Source organism: Galeopterus variegatus, unplaced genomic scaffold (assembly GCF_000696425.1).
Source record: "Galeopterus variegatus unplaced genomic scaffold, G_variegatus-3.0.2 Scaffold48, whole genome shotgun sequence".
Lineage (NCBI taxonomy): Eukaryota > Metazoa > Chordata > Mammalia > Dermoptera > Cynocephalidae > Galeopterus > Galeopterus variegatus.
In genome coordinates, this window is record NW_007726159.1 from 1,078,292 (window position 1) to 1,093,793 (window position 15,502).

At 37.2% G+C, this 15,502-nt stretch overlaps 1 protein-coding gene across 1 annotated transcript in view; it reads right to left on the reverse strand.

Annotated features, from left to right (window-relative positions):
* Positions 1 to 2,551: 2,551 nt before the first annotated feature.
* The window catches only part of CNGB3 (cyclic nucleotide gated channel beta 3), a 145,329-nt gene continuing 132,378 nt past the window's right edge, over positions 2,552 to 15,502 (reverse strand). The window contains 3 exon segments of the mRNA XM_008572614.1: positions 2,552 to 2,812; positions 5,261 to 5,477; positions 5,718 to 5,864. Coding sequence (XP_008570836.1) covers positions 2,552 to 2,812; positions 5,261 to 5,477; positions 5,718 to 5,864 — 625 coding nt within the window.

The following is a 15,502-nucleotide window of genomic DNA, read 5'->3' on the forward strand; positions in this document are numbered from 1 at the left end:
ATGGTCAAAAGTGGTATTTTAGAAAGATCTGATTTTTCTAAGGGAAAGAAACTGAGAAGGTCGACAAGCAATTAGAGCAGACTGCAGGTGAGAAGTGAATGTTTACTTGGATTGAACAGAAAATATGTACTTGGAGTTAGCATTGAGACTGAAAAAGAAAGGATAATTAGAAAGATTAAAACAGGAAAAGGATTTGGTGGTGCTATATAAGCAATGAAAATGTTATTGATTATTCTTACATTTTAATCTGATAGAGTGGAAATAAACTGATATAGTCTGAAATAGGATAATTTGGGAGCAGAGTTAAGTAACAAGGGAAGAGCATAAATTGCAATGCTGTTAATTTCATTTGAATACATTACTTGGTATAAGGAGAGAGATTGTTTACAAGTTCAGAATGTTTTTCCTTTTTTTTTTTTTTTCCCTATTAGACTCTTTTCAGGCCCTATTTCCACCTTTTCTTTCCGGGTTTTCTAATCATTCTTTTTACATACAATCACTCTTTCTACATACAAACTCCCATTTTTCAAGTAGGTGCTGTTTAACAATTTCTCCATATTCTCTTAAATCCTGAAAAACACTGATCAACCTTCTGTAAAATATCATATTTTGCGATACTCAAACACTGTTCAACAATGATGACTCTGGGCCAGCCCCGTGGCTCACTCGGGAGAGTACGGCGCTGGGAGCGCTGAGGCCTCAGGTTCGGATCCTATACAGGGATGGCTGGTGCACTCACTGGCTGAGCGCGGTGCAGGCGACACCAAACCAAGGGTTATGATCCCCTTACCGGTCACATTAAAAAAAAAAAATGGTGACTCTACTAAATTTTGTTACAGTCATTAATTTGTACATGGTTTGCTAAATGCCTCTATAATGTAGGCTTTTTGGCTAATACAAGTATAATTTGTTAAAATCCTCTCAACAAAGTGCTGTTACAATGCCCATCTTGGCTGGGACTTGGAAATAACCTTGTTAGAAGAACTTGTACACTAATGGCATTTATTAGAATGGAATTCTATATGTATTATTTCTTCCAACATCAGCCTGGCTTTTTTAGCCTCCTCACAGCATGCAACTTTGGTAATTATGCTAATGCTAGCTGATTCATGTGCACAACTTCCTAAAGTGCACTTAATTAACTTGGAGATTTTGTAAACAGCTGTACATGTAGGTTCCACAAATTGTAGGGATATGTCTATCTGACATGTGTACAGTTTGTCTTCCCAACCTCATCACTTTTATACTAAAGCTTAATAAAATGAGAAACTCCATTCTGGTATCTTGTGAAGCAAATGTTTGAGGAAGATTCTGAAAAATGTCACTTTAGCCTATATGAAATGGGGACAATCAGATTCCTCCAGTCTGAGTCTGTTGAGCCCAGTGAATTATGTAGATTTTTGCTTCTTAAGTTGGTATAAGGAAAAATATTAACATTTATTTCTTTAGCAATGGGTACAATTTTTCCATCATTTTGCTGCAATGTCATTTTGCTGGTCAGTTTGTTAGTCCTAGTGACCGACATTACTCTTCAGGGGACTGTTCCAAAAATCAGATTTCTCATTCAGAAAGCTCCCTGATCTCTGTTTCCCTCCAGTCCCAGCAGCTGTGTTGATTTGGTATTATAGTGACTCATCATCCCCATTTGAATGAAAATCACCTGACTTTTGACCTGTTTTATTAAAATTTCATACTCTCCTTGATGGAGTTTGGATGTGTTGTCCCCTCCAAAACTCATGTGGAAATTTGATCTCCAATGTGGCAGTGTTGGAAACTGATTGAGTCACAGGGGCAGATCCCTCATAAATGGATTAATGCTCTCCCTGGGGGAGGGGGGATTAATGAGTGAGTTCTTGCTCTATTAGTTCCCGGGAGAGCAGGTTGTTTAAAAGACACTGGCACCTTCTCTCTCTCTCTTGCTTCCTCTCGCCATGTGATCTGCTTGTTCCCACCAGCTGCCTGCCTCTTTCTGCCATGAGTAGAAGCAGCCTGAGTCCCATGCCAGATGCAGCTGTCCCAGAATTGTAAGCCAAATAAACCTCTTTCCTTTATAAATTACCCAGTCTCAGGTATTTCTATTATAGCAACACAAAACAGACTAAAACACTCCTACAGGTAAGAGTTAAGATTCACATACCTAGAACATTTAGCCAAGAATAACAATGACATACAAGAAATTAAACACAACAAAAATGTAAGAGAAAAGAAAGGACGGTAAATCACATCAGAGCAAAGACCAAGCTAATCAAAACGGAAGGAAGAAACATCATCAGGAAAGAACTGATGGAAAAAATCCTACTACATGCAATTGGAAGAAATAGCAATTGCACAAAGCTAATGACAATGGAGAATAGAGATGGTTTTTAATAATCTTCTTATTACCACTGCATGAAATCACACTCTCAGATAAGTCCTAGAAACTAAGCTAGGGATTTGCCTGTGGTTTCTCAAGGGTCCTGGCAAGGTCATTTCCCCTCATTAATTTAAGCCACAATCCTGGGTACAATCTCTTAGGGAACTAGCTAGATTACATCTAATGATAATCAAACATTTATTGCTTATCCTTTTCTTTGACTTCAATAGTTAGAACCTCCTCCCCAGCCTCTGCAGAAGGAGCCATGCTGATGATGAGTGACTGACGTTTAGTTGCTCTGGGTAAAACTGTCTTTGTAATGCATGGGGGCACTTCCTCTGCTGTCATAGAACTTGCTCTACATTTGGAACTGTCCAGTGGTTTCTCTGCTGGCTCTCTTCCTTTATCTTCATCTTCTTTTCCTTTACGCTCTTCTCCTTCAGAATTTTCACTTTTTTTCTGAAAGAAGCAGTTATAAAGAATTGGTATTGAAAACTCAATCAAAGACACTGGAGTTTTTTGATTAGCATGTAATGGCTAAGATTACCAACAAGACAAAGCCCGTCTGAATTAAGTGAATATGGGAATCGTGTTCGCCTTGCTTCCAACTATCATTTGACTAAGTTTTCTGATACTCTGGAGAATGGAGCTGAGCTGTCATATTCGACTTACAGTGTTAGTGTGGATTTTTTGTTCCTTCCAAGAAATTCTCTTCCTGTTGGTCCTCATACTCTCTGAATTATTAGACTCAGTGCTCAGGACTCTTTGTTTTTGCTTTTAAATGTTTACTTATTTATTTTATGGAGATGACATTTTAAATATTTATTTTTTAATAAAAAAGTATATACTTTTTTTTCGTGACCGGTAAGGGGATCATAACCCTTGGCTTGGTGTCGCCCGCACCACACTCAGCCAGTGAGCGCACCGGCCATCCCTATATAGGATCCGAACCCGTGGCCTCAGCGCTCCCAGAGCCGCACTCTCCCGAGTGAGCCATAGGGTCGGCCCTAATAAAAAAGTATTAACCAAATACTTTATAAAAATACTATAGAAAGTATGGTTTTCCTCCTGCATAAGCTTGAGGGAGAACCTCAGAGAGAAACTCATATCACTTTCCTAGTACAACTTTTTCCTTTTGTGCTACAGGTGTTTGAGCTATTATTTTTGAATCTATTGTGTTTAGTATCATCTATAGAAATTTCACAGTAAAAAACATACTACGTTCTTTACTGGTGATGCTTGGGATCAGTCCAAGAAAGGCTTACTCAAGATATCAATATGCACAGATGAAGGTGAGGATCTTAACACATTTACTTGTGTACTTCTTTACCCCTGTATGTCTTTTATGCAAATGTTATTTCTATGCTGGTGTTTGGTTTTCACTATATCACTACTTTTCACCACTGTGTGGTGTGTTTGGAAAAGGAGGAGGCAAGTTTTAGTTTCTTGAATGTGACTGATTTTATGATACAGTCTTGGCTTTACTCATTTTCTTTTTTAAAAAATTCTAATTGACACATAATAATTGCCCATATTTATGTGGGATAGTGTGATGTTCCAATATGCAATCTGTAATGATCAAATTAGGATAATTAGCATACCCACTACCTGTTTTATTCATTTTCTGAAAGGTCCACAGCTACCCATTTCTTACAGTTTTAGAGATACCTAATGCCTAAGTTCAGAAAACCTGATTCCTTGATCTTTTTCTTAGTGTCTGCTCTCATAGACTTAATAAGAGAATCAAAGAAATATGGAAACAAAAAAAAAAGAGAGAAAAACAATAACATTTGAGTTTCTTCACAATTTTAGGAATTAAAAGGCAGCTCAGTGTAGGCCTGTAAGCCTGGACACCTGAATCATAGCTTTTTGCTCTGTAACTCATTGTGGTCTTATCCAAATTGATCTGGGTCTCAGTTTCCTCATCTATAACATGAATGGCTTGGATGAAACCTACAAGGTTATTTCTGGCTTTAAATGTTTGTGATGTATATTGATTGAATATGTGTGAAATGTTTACAGACCTGTTGGCAAAATGGGTCTTATATTTACATGTGTATATGCATGTCTGTACATATACAGTTGATTCTCATTACTCATGATAGTTTTGTTCTATTAAGTTGCCACAAACACTGAATTAGCAAATACTGATTAGCTCCTAGGGGAAATACAGGATTAGGTTTGTATGAGCCTTGGAACACAACATTTTTGTCAACCGATCAATACATAACTTTGTTTCCTATGTGTTTCTGTTTAGATACACCTTATTTAATATGATGAATTAATTAATATGATGAATTATTGGTTCATTACACTGAACCAACATGGATTCATGCCTAAATAAAGCTTATCTAACACACAAATTTTCCCTGTAAGGCACATCACAGTGTTTTTGCACTTAGTATACCTAACGGTACTTCAGCACTATGCTTGGGAGCCATTTAAACAACAAAATTACCCCCCCCAAAAGCACAAAAATGTTAAAAACATGGCACCAAATAGACCTCAAAAGGGTCATGTGTTTACAGTATGAGAGCTGAAGCGAGAAAGTAGAGTATCTCCTTGTTCAACCTCAGCTAGGAGTGAATGCGTCAGGTAACTTAAATTTTTGGCTGCTCTGCATATGTGCTTGTCCACAAATGATCACAAAATGATTGAGTTGGGGGTTACAAATAAATCGTAGTGGTAGGTACATTTGCAGGTATGGAATCCACGAATAATGAGGGTCAACTGTATTTATAAATACATATAAAACCCATCTATAATAAGCCTGTGAGGATTAAATGTGATGATATATGGGAATTCGGTCTAAATAGTGATAAGTACTATATATAAATTAGTAATTATTAGAATTAGATTATCCTAGTGTCTGAAGTGGAATTAGAGTAGGAGCTTGTCTGAGTATACTCAGTCCAGGTCTTTCTCCTTTACAGCCCTCCATTCACTTTGTCTCATTACCTGATCTGTTTGTTCTCTCTTCAACTTCAGTAGTCTTGCAAGACCTGCTCTTCCTGTGCCTCCCAGGAGAGCTTTAAACATTTTGGGTGTCTCTTCTTTTGGTGGAAAGATAAAAGCAAGTTCTTTTCTTGGAGGGGTGGCCTTAACATTCTGCTTTAAAAGCATTCTGTGGACAAGAGAGAAAAGCTGTTTTAGGTAGCTCCGTAGGAGTTCTGGCAATATTTGCCAGAAAAACCATAATGTCTCCTAATCTGTGACGTTTCAGTGGATACCTGCATTAACAGTTCATTACTAAGCACATCTCATGGAGGAAGTTGATCACAAGTATAACATAGTCCTTTTCATCTTAGATTTTACAAAGTAAAACCAACCTTGTCCATATCTAATGGGATTTTAAAGGTTGTACCTGGCTTTCTTCATGAGAACCTTTTCAGAATCTGGATAATGCACTAGAATTTCTTGGAGGGTCTTTTTGTCCAGAGTTAAGAGATTGGCAAACCCATGGGCCACGACGTTCGCAGTTCGACGGTTTCCTCCTCCTGCTGCTAGAAGGCTGTGAGAGAGAAAAGTCTTTGCCATCACTTTCACGTTTCCTCCACTGAAATCTTTCAAGAAATAAATAGCATTTATACTGCTTCAGGGATATAAATCCCTGGAAGTGAGGATTCAGGTGATTGTGCAGAGAGAGTCAAGATGTGGTGACAATAAGAGGCAACAGTTTTCAACATGTTTCATCTCTAACTTCAACTTCGAATCAAGAACTTGTGGCTGGCAGTGCCCTGCTAGATCCTTCATCCCAGATTCCAGAAGTACAGAGTCCCTGTGAACTGGGCAAACTCCGTTTGCTCCTCCGGATCCACTTTTCATCTTTCCCATCTTCCTTTGCTCCCCAGGAAGCTGACCTCTGTGGGCTTGCCCTCTGACTTCCATCTGGGTTCAGCCATTGGAAAATACCAGTAGGAAATCAGAAAGCAGGAAGAGAGTGGGGTCGCAGCATTTATTAGCCTGTTCTTTCCCTGCCAGGCCTTAGGTTAGCAGTGGCTGCAGTTCTGTACCAAAATCTGTAGCTCCTGACATGTGGGTATCTTCTAGAAGTACAATTCCCACAGCTCTTTCTGGGCTGAGGTGACCATGCCCTTCCTTTGTCCCATTCTGGCTTTGTTGTGGTTAACAGCTTCTTTGCTGTCACAGGATTTGGGATGCATTGTCATACCTTGTTGGGTACTCTTAGACTTTCCCTCACTTCTGTCAGTAATCCCTTTATTAAAGTTTCCTAATTGCCTTGCTTTGTATTTCTCTTTCCTGCCTGGGCTCTGACTGATACAGCTCTCAACATCAAATCTGAGGGCTACCTCTTAATGACGCTCTGATTACCTCAGGTGAATCCAATCTCTTTCCCTATTAAACTTCCAAACCATCCTGCTTCTCAATATCATAAACTGCTCTGTAGTATAGTCACTCACATACAACTTTCCACCTGGAATATCAGTAAGTTCTGGGCTTATGTCTCTGAGGGACATAGCAGAGCATTTTGCATTTGAGAAATAACCAACAAATAGTGGGGGAATAAATGAACACACGAACGAATAAAAATTCTGTCATTTACCAATGATCTGGGAAAGAAGGGTTGGCCTGTACACACAGGACAAGAAAAAACACATTTTAAAAGTTTTAAAAGGCACCATAGTCTCTGCACTGAGAGGGTAACATAATAGGTTGAACCCCTTGGAGTTAGAGAGGAAGAAGGATCATATTAATGAAAGCACAATCTCTAGAGGTGGAAAAGATAGAGAAAACACCCTGACCTTTGGGAGCAATGAGATGTGAGAAGCTGCGTGGGCCCTGTGCCTGAAGACTTATATTAGACAGTGTGAACATCTCCTACTGTTGCTGCAGAAAGAGGAACATTTCAGTCGGCTGTTAATTGGTAAGAAGCTAATATAGGGTTTCAACTCTGACATGTAAAGAGCTTGGAAGTCATTACTCCCATCTTTACAACAAGAAAAATCTGAACAAATGAAAAATTAATGACCTTTCTTGTACCCATCAGAGAACTGAGGTCACAGGGCAAACTACCATCCCCAAGTCTGGAAAGACAGGTGAATCCATAACACCACAGCCAGATCTGCTTACTTAGAGCAGAAGCCTCTGGGGCTGTAACTGGTAGAAATACTTAAATTGTCATTTTAATAAACTGTTGAAGGCTGAGTGTGTATTAGCAAGAGCAAGAAACTCATGGGGGCCACAATTATAGGAACACTCACACTTTTGTGGGCTTTAATTCCCGGAAGCTCATCAAGTTCTTATGGTGAAGAGCCAAGAAAGATCCTATCCTGGCTCTGGCAGGCATAGGGGAAGATTAATCATTATGAAACACACCAAGAGTATATTTGTTCTCCATATCACACACAGGCTTACTGCTCAAGGAAAAATAGTTTGCCTGAGCCTTATCCCACCTGACAGAAGAAGATTTCCCTCTATGCAGCCCCCTCAAGCCTTCGCATTTGACCTAGGGGAGATGGGAAGCTAAGACACTATTGTAAATCTCACAGCATAGGAACACACATCCAAAAAGACCGAGACTTAATCATCAGATTAGAGATTATTTCCTCTCCTCCACATCTTACCCCAACACTAACAAAGATCCCATATAATAATAGTAGATTATAGCTGAGAAAGCTGCAAGATGCAGACCCTGTCTGAGGAGTCTCTTTTAGGCTTACCTAAGCCCAAAGTCAACAGGGGAGACAAAAACAGGGACACAAGAGGAATTTGAAGCCTCTGACACCTACAGCCATGGTAAATATTGAACTCCTAGCCAGATTAGCATAAAACTCACATTAAAGGCCTATTACCTCAGTTCCTATGATCTGTTATGTAATTTCTGGCTTTCAGCAAAGACAAAAGAATAAGGAATGCTATAAGGTAAGAAAAAATATTGTCTGAAGAGACAAGGTAAGCATCAGAAAGACAGATATGACACAGATGTTGAAATTATTAGTCAGGGAATTTTAAAAAACTGTGATTAATATGTTAAGGAATCAAATGGAAAAAATAGACATTATGCAAGAACAGAGGGGCAGTGTAAACAGAGATAGAAATTCTAAGAAAGAATCAAAAGTGAATGCTAGAAATCAAAATCACTGTAACAGAAACAAAGAATGGTTTTGATGGGCTCATCAGTAGACTGGACATGGCCCAGGAAAGAATTGATGAGCTTGAAGATATGACAATAGAAACTTTCCAGACTGAAATACAGAGAAATAAACAGAACTGGATATAAAGAACTGTGGGATAATTTTGAAAGTTGTAATATACACATACCTGGAATATCAAAAGGAGAAGGAAGAGAGAATGGAAGAGAAGACATACTTGAGATAATAATAACCTAGAACTTTCCAAAATTATTGTCACACCAAAGTACAGATTGAGGAAGATTGAAGAACATCAAGCAGGGTAACTACCAAAAATAAAACAAAAACAAAAACAAAAACAAAACCCCCCTCCTAGCCATATCATATTCAAACTGCAGTAAACCAAAGAAAAAAATCTTAAAAGAATCCAGAAGGGAAAAAATACCTAAGCTATAGAGGAGCAAGGATAAAAATCGTAGTAGATTTCTCATCAGAAACCATGCAAGCAAAGAGTGGAGTGAAATATTTAAAGTGTTGAAAGAAAAAAGTACCAACCTAGAATTCTATATCCAGAGAAATGATCCTTCAAAAGTAAAGGAGAAACAAAAACTTTCTCAGAAAAACAAAAACTGAGGGAATCCATTGCCAGCAGACCTGCCCTGCAGAAAATATTAAAAGAAGTTCTTCAGGGAGAAGGAAAATGAGATAGATCAGGAACTTAAGTCTACACACAAAAAAGGAGGAAAACTGAAAAAGGAGTAAATGAAGGTAAAGTAAAATATTTATTTTTCTTATTCTTTTTTAAAAATTTATTTCTGATTATACATATTTATGGGGTACAGAGATGACTATCAGTATTTGTGTACAGTATGTGATGATCAAATCAATATTTTTAGCATGTTCATCATTACATTTTTCTTATTTTAATTGATCTAAAAGATAAGTGTTTAAATGATAAAGTAGCAATGTATTGGGTAATTACTGTATAAGGATAAGTAAGATGAATGCCAGCAGCATCATAAGAGCTGGGAGAAAAGAACTGGAAATATTCAAGTAACCTATACTGTATGTGAAGTGTTATATGAAGGTAGACTTAGATTAGTTTAAAATGCATATTGAAAATGTAAGAGCAATCATTAAACTTAAAAATAATATATAATTGTTATGCTAAGAGAGGAGAGAGAATGGAAGTATATAAAATGCTCCATTAAAACCAGAGAAGGAAGGAAAAGGGTGGGCGAAAACTTGATGAAAAGCCACCTTACGGCATCAGACTGGGCCACCTACCTGCACCTAACATTAAAGATGGAGGGTCCAGGACTCACCAGCCGCTTAAGAATGGGATTACTCCTCTAAGACAAAAAGCATATATTTGGAATCCTTAAATGTTGACTATGTAAATAGCTTCTTATTTTGCTCAATGGTTTCACATTTCAAATTTTTTGCTCCATGGCAAAAAACACATACTTTAGTCCTTTCTTAAATTTTGCCCCAAGACAAGCTCTGCCTTTGCCAGAGAAGACAAGAGAAATGAATTTTATCCCATGTATGTATGTATGTATTTAGCTATCTATCAATCTATCAGCACAATTATCTCTTCACTCAGTCATCTACCCATCTTCCTATCTACCTTTCTACCTATCTGTATATGAAATGGATGTTGATCTTTGAAGAACAGTGATTGGATGAGTCTATTTCATTCACATTCCTGTAGCCTTGGACACAGGCTAATCCGGTAGTTAGGCAGGGCTGGATGGCAATGGGAGCTTAATTTGAACTTGAGAGTGTCTGTGTGTGTATGTCACACTGTGAGAGCAGAACAGAAATAACAATTTAAATGTCAAGTTATTTTGAGATTTCTCAAGTTTTAATTAAGCTTGCCTACAGGTTACACGTTTAGAGTGTTTGATGAATTTTTGAACGGAAGAAATAGTCTGTCTGCCAGATGGATTTTGCCCAAACTCTCTCAGCAATGTTTAAAATAGCATCTTTTTTTCCCCTTTCTTGTCCACAAAATGCTTCTCCAGCATTTCACCAATGGAAAGTTTCACTCATTAAATAGCTTAATGAGAAGGTCCCTAAATATTCCCAAACCCCATAGAGTTTCTGAAACTCTATGTCCCCGTGCTGGAGGAAAAATAGTTGGGGTTAATATTGTGTCCCCAGACAAAAATATAGTGAACAGAGTAACAGCCCAGGAAACAAAGAAATTGGTTTGAATCCTAGACCCATTTCTATTTGCTATGACATTAGACAATAACTCAAGAACTTTTTTGATTTTCACTCTAATCATGTAAATATTTATTAAGTGCTTCTAAGTGAAGTGAAGTAAGGGAAAAGGAGAATTATTAAAGCATGTATGGTTTTATGAAGAGAATACAGGCTCTGGAACCACATAATTCTACCATTTATTGTGTGTTTCTGAACAGGTTAGTAATCTCTTCTGTAGGAAACAAGGCCATCTTTAGCACCTACTACAGGTATCTGATTATCTTTAAGAAAAAACAGCTGTTTGTAGATTCCTGATATTCAATTATGAAGGAGGTGCTATTAGGTAAAATTCTTTTTTGGCAGCTGGCCAGTATGGGCATCCAAACCCATGACCTTGGTGTTACCAGCACCATGCTCTCCCAAGTGAGCTAACAGGCCAACCCCTAGGTAAAACTTCTGACTGAGCAGTTTTAAACTCTAATTTGTGGTAGGTAACTGGACATTAGTTTACTCACTTTGTACTAGGGTGTCAAAGTTGGGTGAGTGGACAAAAGCGGTTGTGAATGTCATAGAGAGATGGAGTATTCAGAGATTATGCAAGAGAATCTGCATGTGCAAAACTCTGTAAATATCAGGAATAAATAGCAACAAGGAAAATTTATATGTATATACACACATACATATTCACACACACATAAATAGCATATTTAATATACATATAGATGTGTATGTACTTGTGTGTGTATATATATTTTTTTTCAGAAAGAGCTAGAATATTCAGATACTCCCTGGTCAGTCATTTATTCCAAGTTTTGTCCAGGACAAATATCAGATATGGCATTACAATTGTGTGCTGCTTACACAAACTATAATGAGCTCCCTGGAATTGGTCAGTACATAACCTGCACAGTCCTTTTTAGCAGAGCTACTGCATCCAGAAAGCACTCATATGGAAAGTAGAATACAAAAGAACACAAATATAAGAGCAAGAGGAAAGCAAGAAAGGGGATATAAAGTGGGATTCATACAGAAATACAAACTTTGGCACAGGAGGGCATTAAATTTAGCTTTAAACCTTTTAAACCACAAAAATCGATCAATTCTTTGTTTCAAGACAAGCAGAAATATCTCCTGAAGGGCTTAGTAAACAGGCCACTCTGTAAAGTGGTGGAAAACTTCATATTCTCATAATAGACACAACAATAAATTTGCTAGGTCTATTTATAATCAAGTCTCCAATGAAGTCTGCGTATCACTCTCAAGTACAGTTCAGTAAGTGTAATTCTATGGATGGAGAGGGGTAGGTCAGTACAATGCATTCTAGATACCCAGATCTCTCTGTTGCTCTGACATGATCCATAGTATCTTTTAGAATACTTGGAGAAACAAATAATCCTTCTTAAACATTGCCTTTCTCTGCTGGGCTTTGATAAGTAGTCTTTTGTATGAGTTTGAGATTGTACAGATGATTGTGCTTTGGAGGTCAATCATGCAGGGGAAGATGAAGAATTCACTGTATAAAATGAAATTAAAAAAATAAATTAGAGATAAATTAGGAGCATGTAGAAATAGGATACTCCATATTGGGCTAGATACTGTGCCAGGCTCTGGAGTTATAAAGATGATTAACACTGCCCTCAAGCTGTTCATAATATAGGAGTGCGCTAAGTGTGTGTGAGGATAGTCAGACTAGCAAATATTAACAATCATATTAGTAATAGTAACATTAATAGTTAATATTATTGAGTGCTTACTTAGAGATTTTTTTTAAGTTCTACTTATATATTAATATGTGTAATGCTTTTCAATCCTATGAGGTAGTTACGTGTTATTGTTACCCCCTTTTGACTGATGAAGAAATGAACTCTCAGTTGAATAACTTGTCCAGAGTCATACAGCCCATGAGTTGTGGCATTGGGATGCAAAACTAGTCAAGCAGGCTTCTTAAACAGATAAACACAATTTAGAGTGATCAATGCTTTGATAACTAAAAGAAATGAGAATGTTTCCTAAAATAAATAAGGTTCTAGTCTAAATGCATTTTCTCATGTAGAGTTATTTCCTAGAATAGAACTAAAATTGGCTCTAAATGCTATCAACGGAAAGAGCATCACATCCAACACTGGGTAAGAGATTAAAACTTCAAATATTTGTCCTCATTAAGCAAATTTCCAGCTGGGTTATATTTGGGGGACATGAGGTTAGGTCACCTGTGTAGACTTTTTCTGAGATATTCCTTCATCTTTGTCAAAGTCATTGGGAAACACTTTGTTCCTTGACAATTTTACAAGTTGTCTAAAAATAAATTGACAAAACTTTTGTGGGTGAGCAAATATCAGACAGAGGATGTTCTAGGGTCACCTCTGCTTGGGCTTCTTGCACTTTACAGATGCTTTGATATTCATAAAACTACTGAATGGCAAACACATGTTAGCCTATTTTTTTTTTTTAAGTATTTTGAGGAATGTCTGCACACATGGATTTTTAACAAAGTTAGAGACTTAGAGTTCACAGATGTAAAATATCTATCTCCATCTTTCGCCAGCAGGCCTTGATTTCAGAGTTGAATTGGCCTTAGAGAAGTGGATAACAATGAAGAAGCTGGGTAAATTCTAAGGGAGGAGAAATGAGAAAAGGAATAACATGTACTCTTTATTCCTTGCCCTGTTTAATTATCTCCCTACAGTTGCTCAGGAGAATACTTAACTATGATACTTCTGCTAGAAAATACTGTATAAAATAAATGAATATACTGGCCTAAGTGTTTCTTCAGAGTCAAAACAGCTACAATGTCATCTATTTGTACAAAAGTTATAGTTTTAATGGTGTTCTTTTAAAAAATAAATCCCTATATTTTTTTATTTAATGACCAGATCAGTTTGGTGAGGTAGGTTTTTCCTTACATTTACAGACATGGAAACTGAGGTCTGGAATTAGTTAAATGAATTGTTCAAGAACAAAGACTTAAGAATTTCATCACTGAAATTAAATTCTGAGATGAGAGCTGACTTCAAGTCAACAGGTGTTTTCTGTATACTGTAATCTAGTGATACCATTGTTATTGTTTTAATGATACAGATTTGGCAATGGACATTAGAAAAAGTAAGTGAGGAAGCCAATCAGGCTGGCATAATAAGTTATGGCAAGATCTGACTATCAGAATCTTTACTCCCTCTCTGCTGTTTCAAGTGATGGTAAAGAGCCTTGATCTAGCACTGGATAAAGTTACTTTAGGATGAGTCCTGGTAATATTTGAATGAATGTTTAAATAAGATTGCCAAGGGCTAAATGTGTCCCCCAAGGGTTCATGTATCAGAAACTTAATCTGCACTATAACAGTTATGAGGATGGGAAATTCTGTTATGATAATTGAAAGGCGAGACCTTTAAGAGGTGATTAGATTGTGAAGACTGTACCCTCCTAAATGGATTAATCCATTGATGGTTTAATAGGATGGGTGATCATGGGCATGGTTCTGATGGCTATAAAAGAAGAGCAAGGTCAATGGTTAAGATCCCCCCCCCAAAAACAAACAAACAAACAAACAGAGAGAGAGAGCAAGTGAGGAGCTTAGCTCTCTTTCTTGCTCAGGCCATTCACAATGTGATGCCCTACATCGCTGTAGAGAGTCATTGCCAAGGAAAAGGCCCTCACCAGGTGTGTTCCTGGACTTTGGACTTCCCAGCCACCAAAGCTGTAAGGAATAATGTAGAGTATACTAACATTTATAAAGCAAATGTATTTCACAAGGCCTAGTTTCCAAAGCCCTGTAGTTTCAGGTATAACTTAACTTTTAAAAATTACATATAGAAATGTTAAGCTTGCAAAAGACAGGAAAATTTCCCCAGGCTAAAGTCTCTGGTGTATATAAAGAATTGTAATACAGCAATAATTGCAGGCTCAAGGACAGACGTCCTTGGAGCAGGTTAACCTAAAGTTACTTTATTGTTATGTAAAAATACTGAGGAAACTGCTATAGGAAAAGACAGTATTTGCTAAGAACAAGCTTTTGTTGGTGGATCAACTTTAACCTTTTGCAAATTGCATTATAGAATGTCACTTTGTTATTTCACTGATGTTACCAGCTTCTATTGTTAAACTATACTTAGCCATAACTCCACCTATGTTCTTTTTCTGTAACTTTCTGGCCTGGAGAATAAATACCGAAAAAGAACCCCAGTTCCGTGTTAATTTCCCAAGGAGGAATGCCTATCTCTAGAGGGTTCAAGGAAATTAACCCCTTCACGGTTTCTCAGTGCTCAGAAGAAATGGGCTTTGAACAATCCTTTGTGTCTCTGTCACCCAGAGGGAGAGAGATGACAAAGAGAGTGTAACAGAATAAATTTCATTTCTTTATAAATTACCTATTTTCAGATATTCTGTTAAAGCAACAGAAACAGACTAATACAATGATACTGATAGTATATTTGTTCACAGGAATATCGTGAGACTTAGATGAGGTATACTTTTTGCTCTAAGCAAAAAAGTTGTATACAATCAAAGAGACCATATTCAAAAGGCTGTAGTGAAAATATATATTTTTAACACAGGTAATGTTCACAGGTTTGAGAGAGAAAAAAAATGAAAGTGAGTTTTCTCTCTGTTTTAATCAACTCATCTTACTCCTGTCCATATTTCATTAATGTCCATATTACATTAGAATGTAGCTACTATTTCTGCCTTTTAGGAAAGAAAAATAAATAAATAAAGGAATAACAGAGTTACTCTGACAAAGGGTAAGAATATGGAATTAAATAGTCCAAAGGCCTAGAAGTCTCCTGGTACTCCCATTTAAAAAACTGAGTGTTCAGGAGAAACAGGCAAACATGGTTTGAAGGAGAAAAAG